The 25,546-nt window shown below is 41.7% G+C and overlaps 1 protein-coding gene across 3 annotated transcripts in view; it reads left to right on the forward strand.

Annotated features, from left to right (window-relative positions):
* The window catches only part of SCAMP1 (secretory carrier membrane protein 1), a 67,349-nt gene extending 49,481 nt beyond the window's left edge, over nucleotides 1–17,868 (forward strand). For all 3 annotated transcript variants that reach the window (XM_077462591.1, XM_077462592.1, XM_077462590.1), the window contains exons 6-9: nucleotides 1,629–1,788; nucleotides 3,389–3,490; nucleotides 5,479–5,596; nucleotides 10,261–17,868. In XM_077462591.1, coding sequence (XP_077318717.1) covers nucleotides 1,629–1,788; nucleotides 3,389–3,490; nucleotides 5,479–5,596; nucleotides 10,261–10,425 — 545 coding nt within the window. In that variant the 3' untranslated portion in view covers nucleotides 10,426–17,868. The remainder of the gene's footprint in view (nucleotides 1–1,628; nucleotides 1,789–3,388; nucleotides 3,491–5,478; nucleotides 5,597–10,260) is intronic.
* The last annotated feature ends 7,678 nt before the right edge of the window (nucleotides 17,869–25,546 follow it).

A 25,546-nucleotide genomic window follows, 5' to 3' on the forward strand; every position in this document is an offset into this window, starting at 1 on the left:
TTTTTTCCATCTTTTTAATGTGACCTATAAACTGTACAACTCAGTTGTAAAGTAAATTGCTAACTTTTTTTTTGGGGTGGGGGGAGTGGCTGCATAACTATGAACACTCTCTTATAACTGGGGATGTAGCTGTGTTTGGAATTAAGCAATCAAATTCAAACTCATGTTAAATAGGAGTCAGTACACACCTGCCATCATTTAAAGTGGCTCAGATTAAACCCACCATATAAAGTTCAGCTGTTCTAGTAGGTCTTTTCTGGCGTTTTCTTAGTCGCATCCTACAGCAAAAGCCATGGTCCACAGAGAGCTTCCAAAGCATCAGAGGGAGATCCTTGTTAAAATCAGTCAGGAGAACGATGAAAAAGAATTTCCAAAGCATTAGATGGAAGCACAGTGAAGGCAATTCTCGTCAAGTGGAGAAAATATGGCACAACAGTGACATTAACAAGAACTGGACGCCCCTCCAAAACTGATGAGAAGAAAACTGTTCAGGGAGGCTGCCAAGAGGCCTACAGCAACATTAAAGGAGCTGCAGGAATATCTGGCAAGTACTGGCTGTGTGGTATATGTGACAACAATCTCCTTTATTCTTCATATGTCTGGGCTATGGGGTAGAGTGGCAAGATAGAAGCCTTTTCTTACGAAGAAAGACATCCAAGCCCGGCTAAATTTAGAATAAACACATCTGAAGTCTCCCAAAAGCATGTGAGAAAATATTTTCTGGTCTGATGAAACCAAGGTTGAAATATGTTTTTGGTGCAAAAACACTGCACATCACCAAAAGAATACCATACCCACAGTGAAGCATGGTGGTGGCGGCATAATTTGGGTCTGTTTTTCTTCATCTGGAACAGGGGCCTTAGTCAAGGTAGTGGGAATTATAAACCGTTCCAAATACCATTCAATATTGGCGCAAAACCTTCAGGCTTCTACTTGAAAGAGGAACATGAAGAGCAACTTAATCTTTCCACATGACAATGACCCAAAGCATACATCAAAATCAACAAGTGAATGGCTTCACCAGAAGATGATTAAAGTTTTGGAATGGCCCAGCCAGAGCCCAGACCTGAATCCTATTGAAAATATGTGGGGTGATCTGAAGAGGGCTGTGCACAAGAGATGCCCTTCAATCTGACAGATTTGGGGTGTTTTTGCAAAGAGAGTTGGCATATATTGCCAAGTCAAGATGTGCCATGCTGATAGACTTATACCCTAAAAGACTGAGTGCTGTAATAAAATCAAAAGATGCTTCAAAAAGTATTAGTTTAGGGGTGTGCACACTATATTTTCTTTTTTTTTTTTTCTTCCCTCTACCTAAAAAAAAAATTATATTTGTTGTACAGTTTATAGGTCCCAAAAGGTGGAAAAAGTTCTAAAATGCTTTTTGTCTTTGCATCACAGAAACTTGACATTTTAACAAGGGGGTGTAGACTTTTTATATCCACTGTATCACTGTAAACTAATCAATAAAATCGGCTTCAGTTTTTGTGGTTTTTATGTTAAAGCCTTGGTATATTGGGAATTATATATTACAATTGCTTTATTCAGTGTTGTACTGCTTTTCACATGCTGGTCTGACTTCCAGCACGGTCAATTTGACTTTATTCCTTTGCCTTTTCTTTCTACAGTTCATACAGTCACCCTTTTTGTAAATATTTTCGGTTGCCTGGCCTGGTTCTGCGTTGATACAAGCCGAGGGGTTGACTTTGGGTTGGCAATCCTGTGGTTTTTGCTTTTCTCTCCCTGCTCATTTGTTTGCTGGTACAGACCACTTTATGGAGCATTCAGGTACAGTATAAAATTTAAGCTGATATTATGAGTACTTGTTTTTATTTTCTAAAAGTCTTTATAAATGTTCATAGTTACCTACAGGTTGAGTCATACGCTGAGCTCTTATATTATTGGGGCTTCAGTGGTGAAATAAGCTTTCTAGAGTACCCTCAGTTCTTAACTGCTGCAAAAACTACAATGGCAGATATTGTTGGTGTTCTCCCCGATGCTTTCCGCAAAATACTGAATAAAATTATCTGGAGAATAGGCACCTTATGGGAGAGAACTGCCTGCAGTCTTTGCTGCTTCAGTCAAACTCCAAGCAAAACTTTATGGTGGTGTTTTAAGATCACCCGCCCAATACTGTCTTATGCATGTTCCTATTATCCGGGGTAGGTCCATCAAAAGCAAGTGGGGGCCAGCCTGATTGACAGCAGAGGTGCTGGAGCTTTGCCCGATAGAAGAGCTAAGAATTTGACATAGGGGTGAGGACTGCGGACATCTTTAAGCTTCATTTTTTTTTTTTTTTTTTTTTTTTGTGAGAGTAGCTTTAAATAAAATCCAACTTTTTTTTACTGGCTTTATAACCTCAAAATAGATGTATTATGTGCAACCAAACACCTCGGTGTTCAATTAACAGTAGTGGATGAATAAAACATGCTGCAAGTGCACAGGCCAAAAAATTGTGCAGAGAAAGAACTACATATAAGTGAACAGGTCAATAATCATTTTACACCGAATGATGACATCACTTGTGACTTCAGTATGATTCACTCTCCCCAATCCAGTATGACTCCCCAGATAGGCATCCCTGTCATAGATGGGCAATTCATGCTCATAGAAATATCCCCTTGATGTTACTCCAGTATTGACAGGTCAACACGTCATATAAGCTCCATTCCACACATCATGTAAAAAAAAAAAAAAACTACAATAGTGCAATAAAATCAAATAAAAATGCTTTATTCAATAAGAAAATTGCTCACCAGAACAACTCGTGCAATATGGCACATCGCATGAACTAATAAAGCATGACCACAAAGCCTAACACCTGACAGAAGGATTTCAAGGGTTCCCTTTGAAAAATTCAGAAATGAGAAAACATGCCGAGATTTGGTCTGGATTGAACAGAAAGGGCCTGGTATTGGCCCCACGCTGGGTTTTTTTTTTTCCAGAAATTTTCATTGCTGCCTTTTTTTTTTTTTTTTTTTTTTTTTTTTTTACATTTTACTGTCAGAGGGTAGACAACTGACAGCTGATGAGTCATTGGTTGTTACGTATGCGGCAGCCCCACTCCTTAACAACCTGCTATTGAGAGAAGGGGAGAGCTGGATTGCCATTGATGTGAGCACAGGGCTGTAAATTCAGTCTGGTCCCATTGAAGTCTTTGGGAGGTGCAGGGAGCTGGAAAAAAAAGTCTACCTCCTATTTTTAATAGTAGGCCCACTTTAATTACATGTCACTATTGAATTCTCTCTAAATTTTAAACCCAGAGTTAACTTTATTTGTCATTTTGTGGCTTTAAATCAAATGTCCCTGTTTTAAAAATGTGTTTTTAAACCCCCTCCCTTTCCCTATATGAATATACTATAATGTAACATCCTTTGTTTCTCTGCAGGAGTGACAGTTCTTTCAGGTTCTTTGTGTTTTTCTTTGTGTACATCTGTCAGTTTGCTGTGCATGTCCTTCAAGCTGCTGGATTTAAAGGCTGGGGTAACTGGTAAGTCATGTAATTGGGCATGGTTCCTGGGTCGGCATTATGCCAGGCAATTGGCATTTCAAAATGGTATCCTTTTTCTACAGATGGGGTAGCTATAAGAGCAGGAATTGAATGCCCAGAGTTGATACTATATTGAAATATCAGTTCTGTTTATACCTTTATGAGTTTTCTTAAGTGCAAGGTGAATGCAAGTGCCACCGATGATGCTGTGCTTGGTTGTAGTGTTTCAAGGGGTGCTGTCTCCCTCCCTTTTGTGGGCATTGCTCAGGGACTTCCCAGGTAATCATGTTTATTAAGCCTGTTCTGTGTCCCGTGGTGTATGAAAAAGAAAACTGGACTAATGTGCTTACCTGTAAAATCCATTTCTTGAAGCAGATCACAGGACACAGAGGTCCCTCCCCTTTCTGTTGGTGGATATTGCTTGCTATAAAATTGATGCTCTCATTGAGGGGCGGGGTTGTACACGGGTTATTTCTGTCTTTGCCCGTGTCCATTCACCATAACCTAGGTAGTCATGTTTATTAAGCCTACGCTATGTCCCAAGATGAGCATGTTTCCCTTTACTCTAGTTCCATTGACAACTGTAAAATGTTAATTTTCCATCACTACTTTTCCCAGTGACCAAAACAATTGGAGAAGGTAAATCTTTTCATTGGAGACACAGTTGTAAAAGGGGTTTTAAAGGATAAGTTCACCTTTGGAAACTTGTATTAAGGGGGTTGTAAAGTCAGAAGGTTTTTTTTCATCTTAATACTTATTCTATGCATTAAGATAAAAAACCTTTTGTGTGCAGCAGCCCCTTTAACACCTACTTGAGGTCCCTCTGTCCAGCGATGTCCATGAGTGTCTCAGCCGTCCTCCCTCCTGATTGACTGAGACACAGCAGTGGTGCCATTGGCTGCAGCTGCTGTCAAAGTCAGCTAGCCAATCGGAAGAGAGGGGGGCGGGGCTGTCTGGCCTCCGTGTTTGAATGGTCACAGGGAACTGTGACTCGGCTGGGGTGCCTCCATAGCAAGCTTGCTGTTGAGGCACTGAACTGAACAGAAGAGGGACTTGAGAAGAAGATCCGAGCTGCTCTGTGCAAATCCACTGCAACAGAGCAGGCAAGTATACCATGCTTGATATTTTTATTGAAAAAAAATCGCTTTTAGGGTGTAACATGTTAACAAAGAGCACCTGCCTGCGCCCGTCTGTTCCCCTGCTCTGACGACTGGCGGGGGATTTTCTCCCCGCTGTCACACTTTAAATACAGCGTGGCTGTGCAGGGCTCCACCCACATGGCCACATCATTCATTCACAGCAAACTGAATTAATGAATTACAACTACTAACAGCCACCGCGGCAGGCAGCTTAAAGTTCTCGATAAACTGCGAGTATGCTGGTGAGCGCTCTCGTAGTTCATTGATCTTCTTGCTCTACAGCAACTTTCTGCCCGTATGTGGGTACAGAGAATCTGCAGGAGCCTGACATTGCACCTGCGATCTGCTGCTCATGGGTGCAACACTCTACAGGCTCCAGATAAAACAATGCACATTTTTTTTACCTGCAAAAATGTAAATTTTTTATTTTTTATATAAAAAGTGACCTTAGCCTTTACCTGTTCCTTTTTCTATTTAAATGTCATATTTTAAGTAGCGTAATTTTATGTGACAGTTATGACTCTTTCGCTATAGCACATGCACACTAAAGACAGTAAAACTCCAAGTTATTGATTTATAATACTGCTGGTGAATAGAAGAACAGAATTCAATTGTCATTTTTGTCAGGTTTAAATATAGTAAAAAGAGGTTTATTGGTCTTTCAAATAATAAAAATAAAATGGTGTATATGATAGTTTTTATTGCTGTATTTTCATTAAAATGTCTGTAAAAGTTGATAAAAATTCTCAAACCAGCTTTTTATTATAGTGGTCATTATCAAACATGATGTAGTATCAACAAAGCATCGGTCTGGAATTAGAGTACTTATTGCTGAACCTTTTCTTTCAGTGGCTGGATTTCTGCATTAACTGCACTGAACAATAATATTCCAGTGGGGATAATGATGATTATAATTGCTGCCCTATTCACAGCTTCTGCGGTAATTTCACTAGCAATGTTCAAAAAGGTAAGGCGGTAAAATGTGTTGTATATATATATATATATATATATATGGAATAAAGTGGTTGTAAGCCCTTGCATTGTAAGACCTAGTGAGGTAACTGGCCTCAAGTGATGCACAGATATAAAACAAATCTTTTTACGTAAGTTGTACCTGTTGACCTGCAGCCCTGCCTTCTCACATCAGTTGAAAGTGCATTATTAACACAGGATCTCTTGGCTCTGGAAAGCAGGGGATGGGGAGCTGAAGTTACTCTGTATGGCTCAGTGAGGGAAAATTTGAGCCCTGAAGTGACATGCCCCTGTCAATCTGCTGCTCTCCCTATAGTCGACTGTCATTTATTGTGTTGTATACCTGTGCGTGGCCACTTATCACATTTCCACATGTATCAAATGATACAATAATAATGCCCATAGAATCAAGTTCTTTGACAGTGCATGTAATAGGAGGTTATTGGTTGGTGCAGAAAGCACAACCATTTTGTTAATGTTCTTAATTTTTTTTTTTCCGTCTTTTTATGGGCAAATATTGATAAAGCTGTGAGTAGCTTAAACAAATATTGGTAGGGAGGTATACATTCATATACCAGGATCTCCTCAGATGGTATACTGGTGTTCTGTGTGTGGAAATTACCAGGCACTAATCGGAGGAGCTGTGCATAGCTGGGTGAAAAGAAGGTCATGATATTATGTGGCTTCAGGGTTGGTGCATCATTACCGGTCTGTGTTGCATGCTTTGTGGAAATGGGCTTTCATTTAGCTAAATGTTAACCAAGGAGTGATTAATCTGTAAATATATACGTGTGTGTGTGTGTGTATATATATATATAATTTTTTTTTTACTCAGTTCCCCTTGAAGCTCTTAGTTTCTGGCTAGGTTGTTGGTACTTTAAGCCAATGCAGTAACATAATCAACTTTTATTAATTCCCAGTACCTAATTAGTTCCATTAGGCCTGTACTGGCTCTTGATGTTTCCCATGTGCCTATTGCAGAATGTTCACATTTTGCTAATTGCCATGTAGAAGCAATGTAATGCTTCTACATGGCAATACATGGGGCGGCACAGTGGTGTAGTGGTTAGCACTCTCACCTAGCAGTAAAAATGGTCACTGGTTCAAATCCCAACCACGACACTACCTGCCTGGAGTTTTGCATGTTCTCCCTGTGCCTGTGTGGGTTTCCTCCAGGTACTCCGGTTTCCTCCCACACTCCAAAGACATGCAGGTAGGTTAATTGGCTTCTGTTCAAAATTGGCCCTAATATATCAATGGGGACCTTAGATTGTGGGCTCCTTGAGGGTAGGGACCAATGTGAGTGTGCAATGTACAGGGATAGGGGTAGACACTCACTCAGGTTGAACTGGATGGACTGGTGTCTTTATTCAACCTTACTAACTATGAAACTCTGAGTCAAGTCGAAACTGCCCTGCTTTACCATTGCAAAGGTATTAGCAAAAAGTGCCCACAAGCCTAGATAGCTTAGGTGCTACTCGCCCTGTTAAATATACTACAAATACAATGAAGTTGCTCCCATGGGCTTTAATGCAGCAAAAAAATCAACCAATGTACCAAAAAGTTAAATTAACAGTTTTACTGAGGAAGATTTTGATTGTTGTAATCATAGCACTTTGGGGTCCTTTTTGGCAGGAATACTATCTTGGAAATTCCTATACAAAGTTTGTTACGTGCCTTTGTTTAAAGACATTTATTGTAGTTTGGGTCATATTCCCAGAGCTTTTTTAAACAGTATGTTTTTGTATCAATAAAAATTTTGGCTTCTTTGCGGAATTGTAATATATAATATCAAAGGTGTACATGTGTTCATTTAGGATTATTTTTGAAATTTGTAGCGATTAAGGCATTACTGCCCATTCAGAAAATTTAATGAAAACTCATCCTTGCGGAGAAACCAAAGCTGGCCATGCGTAATTGGATTAATTTTCTTCAGCCCCGCGATTCACTCAAATCTGCAGTGCTGCCAGAATACCCAAACGGTGCCTGCCTCTTATTGGATGCAGGTACTGTTTGGCTGAGAATTTTTTGCCCTGCTTCTTCGAGTCAATTTTTCAATCATGGTGCTGACAGCGACATCCACAGAATAAATATCAGTTGACTTACTAACTTAAATATGTACATGGATTATGGAGAAGTACAGTATAAGCCAGAGTGTGAATTTGGAGAAAAGTGAAAGAGACCGCAGGCTAGAGGTGAAGATTGAGAGTGGGGCAGAGGGAAAAGACAGAATGGGATCTGATTATAGACAGGGGAGTAGTGGTTTTCTGCTTATGGGAACACTGAGAAATGGGAAGCGTGGGGCTGAAAATTATTTTTCATGAACCCTTTCTTTGCTCCCCTCTTTGAACTTGGCCTCCTCAAAGATTAACCACTTGTGTTTCTTGTAGGTTGCTGGCTTGTACCTTGCTTGTTTGTCTGGCACGTTAACATCTCTACCTAGTTGAAAATGGGGATTCAGATGCTCTCTGAGATATTAATAAATCCTGCCCTATTGGTTATATGGTGTGTGATGAAATATATATAATGCCGTCCCCTTATCTGACCGTTATATATATCTGACCATTTTCGCTCAGCTCGCTCCTTCATGAGGTTGCTCTGAGTATGGTTGGACTGTTCCTATACCACTGCCAGCAGGTTTATCTGTAGTCTTATTCATGTCTTGCAGAGACTACTTTTCAGTGTTGTTACAACAGACTGTTGTGTACAGAGCGCCATGGCTTAAGCTGGCCATAGATGAAGCGATTTTTCTTTTTTTTTTTCCTGCAACCATGGGTCTGGGTCTGTATGAGTGTGCTAGAGCTCTTCAACTCGATATCCCATTGATTTGAGATGAGCATCAGGATCTGACTATGTATCTATCTTCCAAGACCAGGTCCAGGTCACCTCTGGGATAGTGGGAATTTACACAGATCCTGGAAGATCTTGCTTTCCCATGAATTGAAAGATCTTGATGACAAAAGCCAGCCTGACAGTCGTGGGAGATGTTCTATAGTACCTCTTGGTTCAGGGAACGTTGGTGTCAGAGGGAAGAAAGTCAACGATCAATGCCCTGGAGCTTTGGACGATTCAGCTAGCTTTCCTACACTGGTCTAGTCAGTCTTTGGGGGTCTTCCCATGAGTGTGCAGTTGGACTATAGTACGGCAGTGGCATATATTAGTCATCAAGGAAGAACAAGATGTCACACTGCTCATAGAGAAGTGTACCTGATATTGTCTTGTGCAGTGCTTCACATTCCATCCATCTCCACCTTGCACATTCCCAATGTGGAAAATTGGTAGGTGGACTTTCTCAGCCATCAACCAATGAATCCAGGGGAATGGGCCCTTCACCCAGAAGTATTAACAGATTTGCCTGCAGTGGGGGCTGTAGAATGTGGATCTCTTGGCATCCAGTTTCAGTAAGAAGCCAGATAGGTTTCACAATAGAATGTGTTGTTTTCACAGCTCATTCTTGTGTAAAGATGTCTGGCTTTTCAGGTACCTATACGGGGAAGATCTGATTCAGAGACCTTGTGCATCTTTTTCCTTCATAAAGACCTTTATGCAGAGTGTCACACGGAACATTCCTCTTGTGCGGTCCTAGTCTCCATTGGACCTCATTTTGGACTTCCCTTGTTGCTCCTTGCACGCAAGGTTGTCTTTTTTTTGAATATTTAAGGTGGTTCTCTTTCACCTGATCCAGAGAATTGTGCTGTCATCTCTTTGTCCTAATCCTACACATCCTAAAGAGAGGGTGCTTCACTCTTTGGTCCTTGTTCAAGCTCTTAGAATATATCTGAAGTCTACAACTTTGTTTCAGCAGTCAGACTTACCATTTCTTCTTCCTGAGGATACTTGCAAGGGTTAGGCTGCTTCTTGACCCACTATTTCTCAGTAGATTTGTCAACTTATTTCTTAGGCCTATGATATTAAGGTCAAGGTTCTTTCTTTCCTGATTAGGGATCATTCCACCAGGAGTTTGTGTTTCCTGGGCTATTCAGTATCAAGCTTCTGTTGCTCAAGTTTGTTAGGCTGCCAACTGGTCCTTTATTTACATATTTACTTTCAGATTTTCATGTGGATGAAGATTTTGGGCAAAGAGTTGCACACTGTATTGTAGTGGGGTTTCCCGTATTTTTAGTTCTTTGGGCAGTTTGGCCTGGTTGCGCGCCCTTCTTTCAGTGCTTTGGGACATCCCAAGTAGTCATCCCAGTGCCCATTTGATGTATGATCAAAAACATTGGATTATTTCTTTACCTGTAAAATCATTTTCTTGGAGTCCATCACAGGACATGGGGATCCTTCCCATATTGTCTGCGGTTTCCCCTCATTGCTTGCTACAAAATTGATTGGGGATTAGCTTAGCTGGGAGGGGTTATGCCTCTGTGGGGAATCCTGCCTTTTTTTTGGCCAGTGTCCATTTAACTGAAGGTGGTAGCATAAAAAAATGCAGTATGAATATAAGCTACCGTGTGCCCTATCATGTACTCCAAAGAAAGATTCTTGCAGGTAAGCCAAAAACTCAAATATTTTTTTTTTTATTTGACATTGTTGGTCTTCTAAGGTCATTCAGAGTGAAATACACTTGAACCTGGCAACATCTAATTTAGATGGTTTATTGTATCATCTGTCTAATGCTGTTTAACTTTGTGACTTTTTTTTCTTCTTACCTTACAGGTACATGGACTGTACCGGACAACAGGCGCCAGCTTCGAAAAGGCCCAACAAGAATTTGCTACAGGGGTGATGTCCAACAAAACCGTGCAGACTGCTGCGGCCAATGCTGCTTCTTCAGCCGCAAGCAATGCTGCCCAGAATGCTTTCAAGGGTAACCAGATGTAAGAGGGCCAGCTACAAGTGACCATTACCAGTTATCTCTGTCCAGTCACGCTCCTCTCCTCCAGCCGTGTTTGCAGCACCCACAAAAGACTATAAATTGCACTTGCCATGTGTATTTGCTACATTCAGGCCCATTCAGTGCCAGTTGGAATCGGAATGATACATATGATTGCAGGCACCTCAGGCACTATATGGGCATATTGGTTGTGCATGGTCTGAACCAATAATGGATCTCTTGTACACCCCTCCCCATCCTTATTTTCTTCAGCCTGCAGTCCTCTGCACCCAACATTGTATAAATAATATCTGGTGGATTATTATAGTGTGAATATGGCGTTAGTAGATTGGAATTGTGATAATGTCCAAAATAGAGCGAGTATTCCCTGATTTTTACTTCTGAAGTTGCTCATTTTTTTTTAATGTTATGTAGTTTATTTAAAGAACAATACACTAGGCAGCATCTGCCCTGCGGTTAGGAAAGACGATGATGTGGCTATACATGTCCCAAGCAGTTGCCATGTCAGCTGTGTTTATCTAATACTGAAGCACAAATGAATATTGGAACTGGCATGTATCCTAAAGAGAAACCAGCTACAGTATTGTGTTTACTCTGTTTCGATTGTGAGGACCAGGCAAACCAGGTTCAAGCATGTATATATTTATCAGAATAGGTCATGTGACAAAGATTGCAGCATGGCTGACCTTTGTCTGTTTTAATCTGTGCTCACCCAATATAGATATGCCATCTACTGGTATAGAGTGGTTACTATAGTTTTGTCATTGGCAGAAGTCAGAAAGGGAAACATAATCTGTGTTTATGCTGAATTCTCGACAGCAAAGGTAGGCAACCTGCGACTCCCTTAATTTTGCAGAACTACAATTCCCAATAAGCATTTAAAGTAAGTTGAGACTTGCAGGTCGATGTGTATTCAATGGTCACCTTAGCGTTTGTGTTTTTATTTTCTTTGTGCGTTTGTGATGTCTCTTTAAGCCCTTTTGTTTTACTGGGTTTATTTAATGCAGTGCATTGTTCTTTTGTTTGTTTTCTTAAAAGTAACTTCTAGTGGAAGTGTGTTTCCTGTTGTATTCTTTGAAGCGTCTGCTAACGGTAGCCAAGACCGTTTCAGATCCTGTCATTGATTTTTAGTTTATTTTTTCCCTTGGAATTTGGCATACCCATTATAGTAGAACCATGATCAGATCTCTTTTGATTTACATGTCTGTGTTTCTTTTCTGTTGGATCACAAATGGTTGCCTTGTGAGGAGTGCTTTCCTTTTTTAGACTCTGTGTAGCATTTCCTAATTTTAAATGTTTTTTGTTTTTTTTATTTTTCCACCACCTGACACGTGAGACTTTTATTTTGTGAATAAATGTATACAGAATCTGCAAATGGCCAATAACATTTTCTAATTTGATTTGAAAAGTTTGTATTGGCTGCCTACATATAGTTGCACCTTTGATTTGTTTTGAGGTATGTTTGGTAGTTGAGGTTTACCATATGTTACAAAAAAGATGTATATGGATTTATTTCACTGTGCAGTAAAGTACAAGTAAAAATTATTTGGGAGTTATGCTATCACATCACACCACGTGTGTTTCATACTCTCCACACACAAAAAAAATGCATAATGCACTTAAAATTGTGCAGCACTCCCTACAATGTACACCATATAAATTGCTTGCTAAATATAGTGTTTGTAATATTTTGTATAAAAATTGATGTCTATATCCAATTTAAAAAAAAATCAAAATATCACCCAATTTACTTTAAATTGTGATAAATGCAGTAATGATGCATGAAATCAAATAAAATTAAAAATTCATGAAACCAACCGTTCAAAAAACAAAATCTGCAATCAGATTGTGTCTCTAGTACAAACAACGTGGCAAACGTCTTTCTTCTGGTCAACACGTGGTTTCTCCACCACCTGCACCATGTGTATCCAAGATGAATGCTTACCTTCAAGGATGGACCTCTTAAAATACAGGAGGTCAGACAGAGTTTGAGGATAGCATCAGTTCCTCATGTACAAGCCAATATATTGGAGGGCTTTCCCCAGTCTTCCTCCTTTTCACAGTGCCACTTCCAGTTCAACATCCTTTTTATTAAAGACCCTATAAATCACATTAATCACAAAAAAAAAAACAAATAGGGACATCTAGTTCTCTCCACTTGTCCCATTTTGGCCATTTTTTCTATACGGCAGTGCGTAATACTGTACCCAAATAAAAGTAATGTAATTATTTTTCCCTACAAATAGAGCTTTCTTTTGGTGTTATTTGATCGCCTCCTTTTTATCCTTCTATCCAATTTTGAAAAAAAAACGAAACAGTATTTCTTATTTTCTGCTATAAAGCATATTCAATAATAATAAAAAAATCTAATTTCTTCACATATTTAGGCCAATATGTATTCTGCTACATATTTTTGGCAAAAAAAAAATCACAAGTGTATATTGGTTTGTGCACAAGTCAATGTATATGTAAAGCGCTGCGTAAATTTACAGCGCTATACTAGTACCTTAAAAAGTTGTATCATCTACAAACTATAGGATATATACTGGAATTTCTTTTTTTATACTAATAATGGTGCCGATCAAAGACTTATAGCGGGACTGCGATATTGCCACCGACATTCTGACACTTTTGAGACTATGGGAACCAGTGACAATAATAGTCATCAGTGCTAAAAATAGGTACTCTCACTGTACTAATGGCACTGGCTGGGAAGAGGTTAAACATCTAGGATGATCAAGGGGTTAAATAAGTGCCTAACCAGTGTTTGTGTGTTCTGTGTGTGGTGCTTTTACTATGGGATTTGATGGATTTTACTCCCTGCTTTGAAGGGAGAGAAAATCCATCACATCCTCACTGTCAAAATAGAACTCTGGTTTGTTTACATAGGCATAGCTCCACCCAGCCTCTCTCCTCGATGTCGGGTGTCTGCACCCGATGATTGGCTTCTGCTGTGACTAATCACAGCAGAAGTGACATGTGCCCCCTAGGCGGCAGTGCAAAATCACAAATATATACGTGATCCTGTGCAGATATCTTTTAAAATTGGATATTGAAGTTAATACATTTTTATTGCATTTCATACATTATGAATACACAATATATTTATGTATCTATTTATCTTGCATGTTGTAGGGAGCACTGCACAATTTTACATTTGTATGTTACAAATATATGCAGTAATTTACAGTGTGGGCAGGTGGAGAACATCAGAACTTATGAAAAAGATGGTAATAGTAGAGTTGTATTTATTCAATGAAATACTTATTATTTAACCTGTTTGGGTGGGGTTTGCTGTGGTGCATTCTGTGAATTTTTAAAATGTACTTCCACTTTTGCAGCCTATGTGGGGTTAACACCGTCTTTATATTTGTTACACGTTCATTCACATAGCTTCAAAATCTTACCTAGCTTTCTCCTCTGTGATGTTGGAGGTGGGCTGTGGAGTTTACCATACTTAAAGGATCAGTTCACCTTTGGAACATGTTACCTGTTCTACCCGTTTTTAGGGTGGAACATGTTCCACCCTTCTCCTGATTTTGTTGGTGTCATATGGTAGGAATAGTGCTCCTTCATTAGTGTCAGTGGGAACAGTAGAGCTCCATCTTTGGTGTCAGTGGGAAGAATAGTGCCCCCCATTATTGGTGCTAGTGGGAGGAATAGTGCCTCATTGTTTGTGTCAAATGGGAGGCATAGTACCCCTTTGTTGTTGTCAGTGGGAAGAATAGAGCCCCATCATTGTTGTCAGTGGGAGGAATTGTGCCCCATCGTTGGTGTCATTGGAGAAAAAGTACCCCAGTGAGGTCAGTGGGAGTAAAAGTGCTCTATTGTTGGGGTCGTTGGGAGGAGTCATGCATTTAATTTTTTTTGAGTTTTCCAAAAAATGTTCATTGTGAATTAAGTGCAAAGGATAGAAACGGTTAGGAATGACTTTTATCAAAACTATGAAAATGTTACCAAGTGTTTATCACGCCAATTACTGTCTACACTGTCCTTTGGTAGCTTTAGAAGGAATTTTTCTTAACTTGTCATATTCCCTTCCTGTAGAAACCCCATAGAATAAATTGAGGCTGGATGCATGAAATTTTAACTTTTTGTAATTTCTACAATATTTTATTTCCTCAATTACTACAAAACTACTGAACAACTATGCAAAGTAATTCTTTATCAATGTAGGATAAACATTTGACTGTATAATTCTAGTGTAATTGCATGCTGTGGAGTAGCTGCATGAAGCTCTTGCTACTCACACATGAATCCCATACTTATTATCAGGCTTTTACAACTCGCATACTTCAGCCAATTTTGCAGTAACTTCAGTAATGAATGGCATCCCATAGCTTTTTCTAGAGTTATTAAAGAGAAAGATCAGGGAGACAAATATTTGTACTGAGGTCATTTCTGTGATGTAACCTTTACAAATTGTCACCTTGTCCTAGATCCGTATTCATCAATACCGGATACAACCCTACACTGAACTGTGACCATTTCACCATGACTTTAGGCCAGCCTTATGGTTTAGCTGAAACATTAGTTGCAGCCAAAAATCTGACCTCAGCACATTTTTTAGTGTGATTGTTAGGCCTTTAAACCTCAGTTCTAAGCATTCTGCTGCTGCTTTTTATGCCGATAGTACAATACAGGGATTCAAACATGCTTAAAAATCTCTCCAGGTGACACCATGGACCTTCATCATGAACAATAACTCCTTATTGCCAGTGACTTAACCCTTATACCACCACCCAGATATGCTAGTGAAGTGAATGACCATAGTGATAGAGCTTTGTTTACTCTGTGTGCTTTTTTTTGTTTGTGTAATATTAAAGGGAAACTACAGTGTATTTTCATAACATATTCTGAGTTGTCATTGAAACACGTACTCAAATGACATTTTTGATGTGATTTTCATTTTTGTGTTCTGTAATGTCTTGACTGCATTAATGGTGTACAGTCCTGTAGGTTCTCTCAAGCAGGTGTAGAGGGTATCTCTAAACAGTTAGCAAGTTGCTTGTGTTCAGTCTGTCTTGCAATCTGAGAATGAGGAACAGTAAAGTACAGCCTCTGTTGGCACTAATGAGGAAATCTAGTTATATATCTGTACATATGGACAAGGTTTTGAAAACATTTATACACACACACACCACATAAATGTACTTTAGGATAATCGCTTTCATGTGAATGTCCAAAAATCTTTTAAACAGACTATAGTTTCCTTTTTCTAAGCTATATTAGCAGCTTTGTCTTAACTATGATTTACAGCCTTAAGTGCTGTACACCCGGGCCGAATGTCTGGAGATTTTGGCCTTTTGTATATGTACTAGCTGTATATAACAATGGCTACTCTTTGAGCACTTGTTGCTTCCTCAAAATTGTTCTACCTAGTCAGACCAAAGGCCCAAACACTGAAATAAGGGTCCTTTCACACGGGGCGGACTCCATCTGTGATCCGCTTGCTCAGCAGGGGATGTATCTGCTGATCACAGGCGGATGATAAATCCGTGTCTGCTCTGCATCTCTACTCTGAGATGGCCTATCCGTTTACACCCGACTGTCATCCGATCTTATCCACTGGACGGAATGGGAACAGATCCCCATCTATCTGTTTTTAGCAGATCGGATTGGATGGTCTGTTTATACCCACTGCTCCATAGAGAATATAGGTTCGGATTGGGTCCGCCTGAAAAATGGACAGGTGGAGCCAACTGGAACATTTGTGTGAAAGGGGCCTAAAACCTACTCTCAATAGGAAGGAGTACTGTGCTTGCAGGGTAACTAAGCTAATCTAGTGGCTGATGTCTCTACCTCCTGGTGACAAGTAACTTGGATTGTGGTTCCAGGTAAATCCAAACCAATCTTGCTAGCATTGGCCCTGACCTTCGATAGAAGGCCTTACAGCAGATTTCATTCTCGTAGGAAATAGGACAACGTATTCCTCTGGATTAAGTCAAAGCAGTCTTAAGAATCCCCTAATGCTGTGAGAATAGGAATAAATAAGGCTTCCTTTCATGTAATTAGCCATCGTATTATGCATTAGTGATTTGTGTCAAGTTTCTACATCTGTCTGGCCAGTGTTTTCATACATACAATGTCGGCTCACACACAGCATCTTATGTAATCCCTATAGTGGACAATTCTGAATTCACTAATAATAATCATATTCATAGGCTTTTCTAGATCACTGCTGAAATCTGATGTTGGCGCAAGTATCTGAATTGCATTGAATGACTAGCTTCATGTTATGAGAAAACTGATGTAATTGTTAAATACAAGATCATTCCCCTTGAATGAAATTTCCTATGAAAATAGGTTATCATACATATGTTTTTATAGCCGACTGATCTCAGAGGGTGGATTGGTGTAGTTTGACAAATAAAATCTTCCTTGGTGCTTTGAAAAAGTTTAGCAGTACCTTTTTAAGCAATGTCTGTAGTGCATGAAAGCTGACAATGTCAATGATTGCTATAAGCAAGTTCATTTCTCAGACCCAGCACTGAAACTATGATATAGCAAATGCCTCCTGACACTCTGCAGATAGACACAAACTGGCTGAATTAACTATAATATAATGAAACTTTTTTTTTTATGCACCAAATATTTTGTCTGCATTAGAAACCGCCCAACCCCCCCCCCCCCCCCCTTACAAAACATGAAAGTGACATTTTTATGGGCTAGACTATATTCACAGGGATGTTCTCCAATCTAGTTACCCTTGGATGTGATTGGGTGCTAATGGTCAAAGCATATCATTGGTCATTGTGCTATAGACCTCATGTGCCTGAAAAAATTATCCGTGTTGCTCATTGAACCAATCAGTTTTTTTTTTTTCCTCTGATGTATAAGGACTTGTTTGTCAAGGAGAAGTTGACACCCTTTCCTAACCAATCAGATCTGCTTCTTAGTTCTATACCATACTGCCCTTTAATGATGAAAAGGGAGGAATCAATTTGTGAATGTGGGCCATAAATATATTTGTTCAGTACTTTCCTCCTACACTTTGATAGGTCCATTGCGAATATTTTTTATTTATTTTTTTGTGCTAAGCAAGGCTCTTTTTTTAAGCAATATTTAGTATATTATTTCCTAGTCATTTTCCAACATGAAAAGTATAGTTCTAGTCCACACAATGCCGCCTCCATGAGCGTAAGAGGTAAACGTCTTATTTTTCCTGGTGAGACGAATCGTATACACTGGAATGCCCACACTCAACAATCTTTCTGTATTTTAAAGCTTGGATTTTATTTATCTGAAAGATGTTTGTATATTTTGTAAATGACTAATAATGCTCTCCCATCACAATAAGAAAACAGAAGTTATTGTCCTGTACAAAATTACTTTTTCCCACTCTGTGTTGCATGTCTGAGTAGTTCAGATGTTTTGTATATTTATTGTATTAACACAGAGTGTCATAGAATAAAATTAATATTTACGGATGTCTATTGTGTGCCTGTATATTATGCCTAAAGGGAACAGCTATTCTGCTTGGGGGCTTCAGTATTTCATTGCGTCATAGTTTTACTGCACTCGTCCTCCCCAATCTTCTTTTTTTTTTCTTGATGATCTGGGAAGCCCTTTTACTTTCATGTTATGTAGGTGAGATATTCCCAGACACACCCACTGCCTATTCTATGGTGACCCACATCCAAAAAGTATTTTGTATCTAAGTTCCAACCAAAGTTTCTCTTGGCCAACGCTCCAGTCTAGGACAGTTATGTCTGATTGGCAAAACAGTAGAAGAGGAAGCTACACAGCACTTCAGGCAAGGAGATCTGTGAAATCTGACAGCGGCGGATTACAGAGAATTAATATGAAGGTAAATTGAGTAAACATTCCCTAGCACAGCCACGGTGTTTGCTCAGTAGTATTTGGGGTTTACTTACTGCTTTTAGTGGTTCCCGTAATTATTCTCTCATATTTGTTGTCTATTGGCTTGATTCAGCGTTCGCTTATCCTGGATTCACAGTTCAAGAAATCCTTTTTTGTATTTAGAGGCATGGACTGCAGAGAGAGAGAGAGAGATAATTTTCCCCCTGTAGAAATCATTAGTAAGACCTCATCTGGAATATGCCGTTCACTTTTGGGCACCAGTTCTCAAAAGATATCGAACTGGAGAAAGTGCAGAGAAGGGCAACCAAACTGATAAGGGGCATGGAGGAGCTCAGCTATGAGGAAAGATTAGAGGAACTGAATTTATTCTCTTGAGAAGAGGAGATTGGGGGGGGGTTATCATCAACATGTACAAATATATAAGGGGTCCATATAGTGAACTTGATGAGTTATTCACTTTAAGGTCATCACAGAAGACAAGGGGGCGCTCTTTACATCTGGAGGAAAAGAGATTTAATCTCCAAATACGGAAAGGTTTCTTCAATGTAGAGCTTAAAATGTGGAACAGACTCCCTCCAGAGGTGGCTCTGGCCAGCTCAGTAGATTGCTTTAAAAAAGGCCTGGATTGTTTACTAAAATATACATAATATAACTGGGTACTAACATTTATAGGTAAAGTTGATCCGAGGAATATCCGATTGCCTCTTGGTGATCAGGAAGCAATTTTTTTCTCTGCTGGAACAAAGTTGATCATGCTTTGCTGGGGGTTTTTTGCTGCCTTCTGGATCAATTGTCGGTATAGGATTGTGTATATGGGATTGTATGGTGTGTGGTTTTTTGGGGTTTTTTTTGTTTTGTTTTTTTGGTTGAACTAGATAGATTGAAAAAAAGACACAAGTCTATGTAAATATTGGAAAATGGTGTTCAAATCACAGAAATATATCAAATTGTTTTTAAAGCTTTGCTCCTACATATGTCACCTTGCTTATATGTGCCAAAATGTACCTCTGTTCAGCCAGTCTTGTGATTCAGACACACCTGCCAGACAGCTAAGCCAGGTCTCTGACCTTTACTGAAATGAGGCAGTATAACCTGATAAACGACCACCTCTCAGATTAAAGATTTGGAACAAAACTGAGCAGTCAGTACAGTGTGGTAGTCGTCATGTCTGTGCTCCTTGTTTGCACACTGCAATGCAGTGTGTGTGTGTGTGTGTGTGTGTGTGTGTGTGTGTGTGTGTGTGTGTGTGTGTGTGTGTGTATATATATTTGTGCTCATAAGTTTTAGTGGAACTGGACTAAGTGGTGAGTTAAAAAACAGTTTAAAACAGGAGGCTATAACAGGGTTCAAAGTATCTGTATAGTGTGAGTACCTGCGTGTTGTCTGAGTAGTGTGGGGATTGTTAGTACCTGTGTATACTTGTGTACGTTGTCTGGGAGTGCACATGGGTCTGCAAGTACCTGTGTATTGTCTTGTGGAGTAGTAGTGTCAGGAAGCTAGTTGTTGGATAATAACGACAGGGTATAATCCCAATCATTAAATTGGTAGGTACAACACCCAGCGGGTGTGGAGATGCGACTGTGTACATCGTGTGGCATGTATGCGTTCCTTGATTACCCGATCAATGGCGAATACTGCTGTGCAAAATGTAAGCACATTGTTTCCCTTGAAGCCCAGGTTCTGAATCAAGGGAAGCAACTGTCCACACTGAGAAGACCTTCCATACTAAAGGAGAGCTGGGAACGTACCCAGCAGGGGCCAGCACTGAGAAGACCCTCCATACTAAAGGAGAGCTGGGAATGTACCTGGCAGGGGCCAGCACAGAGGTAGGAGGAGACAAAGAGGTGCAGACAACAGAAAAGTGTAGATGGGTGACGGTCAGGAAGGATTGAGGGGGGGGGGAAGTGCCAGGAAGGCTGATTCTGGGCTGGAGCATCCCAATAAGTATGCTCCATTGAGTGACATTGGTAAAACCAGTCTGGGATCAGCACTGCTGGAGCTGGGGGACTCTCCTTGTTGCCAGGGGAAGAACTACAGTGAGAGTGGGGGTTAAAGGATAGGCAGTATCTGGTGGTAGGGGACTCAATTCTTAGGACAGAGAGGGCAGTCTGTGACAAAGACCTGAAGCACCAAACTGTATCCTGTCTACCGGGCGCTCGGGTTCGGCACATCACGGATCTGGTGGACAGATTACTGGGAGGGGGCTGGGGAAGACCCAGCTGTCATGGTGCATGTTGGCACCAATGACAGTCATAGGCAGATGGAGTGTCCTAAAGAACTATTTTAGAGACTTGGGAGCTAAATTGAGGAATAGGACCATCAAGATAGTATTCTCAGGAATACTACCGGTACATCGAGCCAAACCAGAAAGGCAGAGGGAGATTAGGGAAGTAAACAAGTGGCTGAGGATTAAATATTGAATCCCTGAATTATGATATATTGACCATTAGAGGCTGTTAAAGATAAACTGTCCCATTTATCCTAGCCTTAAATACAACTTTGTAGAAAAAAAGACAATGGGAGTTATTTACGAAAGGCAAATCCACTTTGCACTACAAGGGCAAAGTGCACTTGAAATTGCACTGAAAGTGCATCTGAAGTGCAGTCGCTGTAAATCTGAGGGGTAGATCTGAAATGAGGGGAAGCTCTGCTGATTTTATCATCCAATCATGAGCAAGCTAAAATGCTGTTTTTTTTTTTTTTCCCCTTGCATGTCCCCCTGGGATCTACAGCGACTTGTAGTGCAAAGTGGTTTTGCCTTTCGTAAATAACCCCCAACGTGTAATAGTAATATCTATTTTCATACATATAGAAGGAATTGTAATTCGCTTGATTTAGTAATACTAAACACAGGCTCGAGTGGCTGCCAGAATAGTACACTGTATATGTGCTTTGTATGGCTATGGTTGGAAAGAGAACCCTATTTTTGCAGTTGCCCCCTGGTCTATGGCACATGGCTTTACATTAATCACACGTGTAAAGCAAACTACAAAGAAATGTATGTTCAGTCTAACACATAACACAATGGTATTAAAATAAAGTGCATGTATAATCGTTAAAAGGTAAAATATATTTCTCTTTCGTTAATTGACAGTGTTCCATTATTCAGAACCATAGGGTTATATCGCCCCCTACAGGAGTAAGACAGTAGGCAGAAAAAAAGACTTGGCTATGCCTATGGGCAGTCCTGGGTGATATACACCCCCCTCTCTGCTATAGGCCTTCAGTTTTTTTTTCTGCCTAGTCAGGAGTAGGGATCTAGTTCCCTGCTGGGATCCCTGGTCCAGGCAATGTTTTGTTTTTGCTTTTTAAACTACTTTTTTTCTCTTGGATTTTTTTCCTGTGAGATCTACCATCACCTCCCGGACTGGGCGACGGGCTGGACACTAAGCTCCAGTGGTCTCCCCAGCCTGGCCAGCAAGCATGTGCAGACCGCAGCTACGCACTAGGTCAGCTGCGACATAGCCCCACTGGACGGGGGCTGGCCCTGCGAGTTAAACGTCTTGTGAGGTTGCATGCGACTGGGTCTTGCCCTGAGTCTCAGCGTTCCTCATGGTCGACAGCCCCCCACTTCAGTGGCGAGGAGGATCTGTCTGGGAGTGTTACCCATGCACTGGCTGGAGCGGTAAGGGGCCCCCTCCTCGCCTTCCCTGGAGAGGTGTGGGGCGCGTGTACTCCCTGGGATGGTCAGTCCCTCTGGGGTTCTCTACATCCCCCCTTCGCAGGGTGAGACCCAGGCCTCTGGCTTAGGTGCTTCAGACACTCTGTCCACCTCCCCTCCAGGGTTGTAACTATGAAGGGGGGGGGGGCGAACTCCTTGGCACCTGCTGGATAGTTGGGTGGGTGACCAGGCATCTGCACATTCACGCCCCCTGTGGCGGCCCTCCACTAATTTAGGCTGTGGCTTTGCGGCCTACCGAGCACTCGAGGCGGGTGGTCTAACGACCGGGAGACGTGTGGGGTGGCCTTAGAGCAGGTGGAGAGGCTGTCGCTTTCCATTACGGGCATCCGCCCTCCTTCCTCAGCTCTAACCTGGCCCGGTCCCCCACGGACCTGTGCCCTCGTGACGGATGGCTGAAAATTTAGGCCGTGCCTTTTGCGGCCTGCTAGTCCGCATGGCCACGCCGAAAGCCTTCTTCCAGGGGGATGGCGCTGTGGGGGCTCTGAGGGCGACCCCCTTTTGGGAGGTTATTTGAGTGGGCCCTCCATAGGGCCACTGTGAGGGACCTTAGTGGATGCCCCCTGTGAGGGGCCTCAGCCAATGCCCCCTGTGAAGGGCCCAGTGGTGTCCTCTGTACGGGGCATGCATAGGCATCCCCTGTGCGGTATCTCAGCCAGTGCCCCCTGTGAGTGGTTTCCATAGGCCCCCCATGTGCGGGGTCTCAGCCAGTGCCCCCTGTGCGGGGCATCAGTTGACTCCCCATTGTGGGGTCTCAGCCAGTGCCCCTTGTGAGAAGTCTTGGTGAGCACCCCCTGTGCGGGGCCTTGGTCGACGTTCCCCCGTGTGGGACCTCGGTGACACCCCTGGGGGGCCTAAGGCAGCGGGGGTTACAGTTGTGGGGGCCCCCCTGTGTTCTTTGTGTTTTCACAGGTGGCACTTAGGGTCCCCTCCACCCTCCCCTGCCTCATCGGTCTCGACTGATCCTATATCTGGCTCTGCCGTCATGGATGTGGCCCACCTTCTTTTGGCCGCAAGGTGTTGTCGGCTGCTGTTTAGAGGGCCTATTCCCTTTTGAAGGGGTATTATTCAGGTTGGGTTCCAGTGTTGAGCTCCTGTTACCTGGTTGTCTCACCCCTCCTGTTTGGCACTGCTTTGGTATGTCTCCATTCTGAATAATGGAGCACTGTATCTGTTAATGAACGAAAGAGAGAATTGGATTTTTGACTTGCCGTAAAATCCTTTTCTCTGAGTTCATTGACAGACACAGCACCCACCCCTCCAAGAAGTTTAGTTGCTTCTGCCGCTGCTTGTTACTAAACTGAAGGCCTATAGCAGAGAGGGGGGGTGTATATCACCTAGGACTTCACATAGGCGTAGCCAAGTCTTTTTTTTTTTCTGCCGTATCCTACTCCTGTAGGTGGCGATATAACCATATTTTTCTGAATAATGGAGCGCTGTGTCTGTCAATGAACTCAGAGAAATTATTTTTACAGTAGGTCAAAAATCAATTTTTTTGCCCAAAAAATTTGATGCGCAATGACTTGCACAGCGTGATTTGTGCAACTGCCAAAGTTCTGGTACAGGGATGCCAGATGGATAACTTAAAGAGGATCTCCAGCCTTGTTTCTGTTAAATTCAGCAGCTACAGTTTTTGTAGCTCCTGACTTTTATTAAACACTCGCCTGCCCCAGGATCCAGTGTTGTGTCCACCTAAGCCGGCCCTTCCTTTCATCTTCTGTCCCCAGCGCCGGGATCTCAACTGTGGGCAACCGGCTGTGACAGCTTCACAGTCAGGTGCCCACTGTGCATTGTGAATGACAGTCTTCTGGGACCTGTCGTGTCCCAGATGACTGCGGGGAGGGCGAGAAGAAAACTTCCGGTCAGATCATGTAGGTGATCTGAATAGAAGTGGGAGCAGGTACCTCTCAAAACCAGGTAACCACCCTGAGAGGGAAACTTCCCATTTTAGGTAGAGTTCTGCTTTAATGTCTATAGCCCAGTGTTTCTCAACTCCAGTCCTCATGGTACCCCAACAGGTCATATTTCCAGGACTTCCCTCGAATAAAACAGCTGTGGTAATTACTAAGCAGTGAAATAGATCAAATTGCCTGTGCAAAATAATGGACAGCCTGAAAACATGACCTGTTGGGGCGCCTTAAAGTGGTTGTAAACCCTTACAACACACTTTGACCTACAGGTAAGCTTAGATTAAGGTTTACCTGTAGGTCCAAGAAATATCTCCTAAACCTATACGGTTTAGCAGATATTTGCCCAAAGACAGGCAACAGGGGACAGCGGTGACTTTGCTGGCTCCTGTGTCAGTTAAGTGACACATAATGGACAACTATGCGATGCATAGTAGTCATTATGCTTTGCCTTTGCAGGGAATGAAAGAGGAAGTAAACCCATTAGGGTTTACTTCCTCTTTAAGGACTGGAGTTGAGAAACACTGGTATAGCCAAACAAAAAAAAAAATGTTTTCATTCAATGAGAGACTCAGCTGCTGGTTGAATATCGACCATATACAAGTGGATTATGTTGCCGTATTGAGCAGGATGCCAACTACACAAAATGAGAAAATGATAGCCCCCTTAGATAGCTTTACTCCCCAACTGTCAGTTTCAGTTTTTTGCTCAGCACCCAAAGTAGTAAGGACCTGTATCACCCAACTCTGGATTCAAAAATGGATCAATAACTCAATAACAATTTTTCAAGCAGTGGACTGACAGATTAAATATGATATACAGTACACTATATGTTGTAATAAGTATTGAGACGCCTGCCTTTATACACACACACACACACACACTAATGGCACCCCAGTCTTAGTCCGTAGGGTTCCATATTGAGTTGGCCCACCCTTTGCAGCTATAACAGCTTCAGCTCTTCTGGGAAGGCTGTCCAAAGGATTTAGGAGTGTGTCTATGGGAATGTTTGTCTATTCTTCCAGACACATTTGTGAGGTCAGGCACTGATGTGGACAAGAAGGCCTGGCTCGCAGTCTCCGCTCTAATTCATCCCAAAGGTGTTCTAGCAGGTTGAGGTCAGGACTCTGTGCAGGCCAGTCAAGTTCCTCTATCCCCAAACTCTCTCATCCATGTCTTGGATGGGACAATCCCCAACTGTTACCACAGCATTAGGAGCAGGAAATTGTCCAAAATGTCATGGTTTGCTGATGGCTGAAGAGTTCCCTTCACTGGAACTAAGAGGCCAAGCCCAACCCCACACTGTAATCCCCCTTCACCAAATGATTTGGACCAGTGCACAAAGCAAGGTTCGCCTCATCCGGCGGATGAGCAAGTTTGGGGTGGAGGAATTTGACTGGCATGCTCAGAGTCCTGACCTCAACCTGATAGAATACCTTTGGGATGAATGAGAGCAGAGACTGCCTTTTCATCCAACATCAGTGCCTGACCTCACAAATGTGCTTCTGGAAGAATGGTCAAACAATCCCATAGACATACTTCTAAACCTTGTGGACAGCCTTCCCAGAAGAGTTGAATAGCTACAAAGGGTGGGTCAACTCAATATTGAACCCTACGGAATAAAACTGGGATGCCATTAAAGTTCATGCATGTGTAAAGGCAGGCATCCCAATACTTTTGACAATCTAGTGTATATCC

This window comes from Lithobates pipiens, unplaced genomic scaffold (assembly GCF_037356315.1).
Source record: "Lithobates pipiens isolate NorthernLeopardFrog02 unplaced genomic scaffold, aLitPip1_a1.2 Scaffold_3, whole genome shotgun sequence".
Lineage (NCBI taxonomy): Eukaryota > Metazoa > Chordata > Amphibia > Anura > Ranidae > Lithobates > Lithobates pipiens.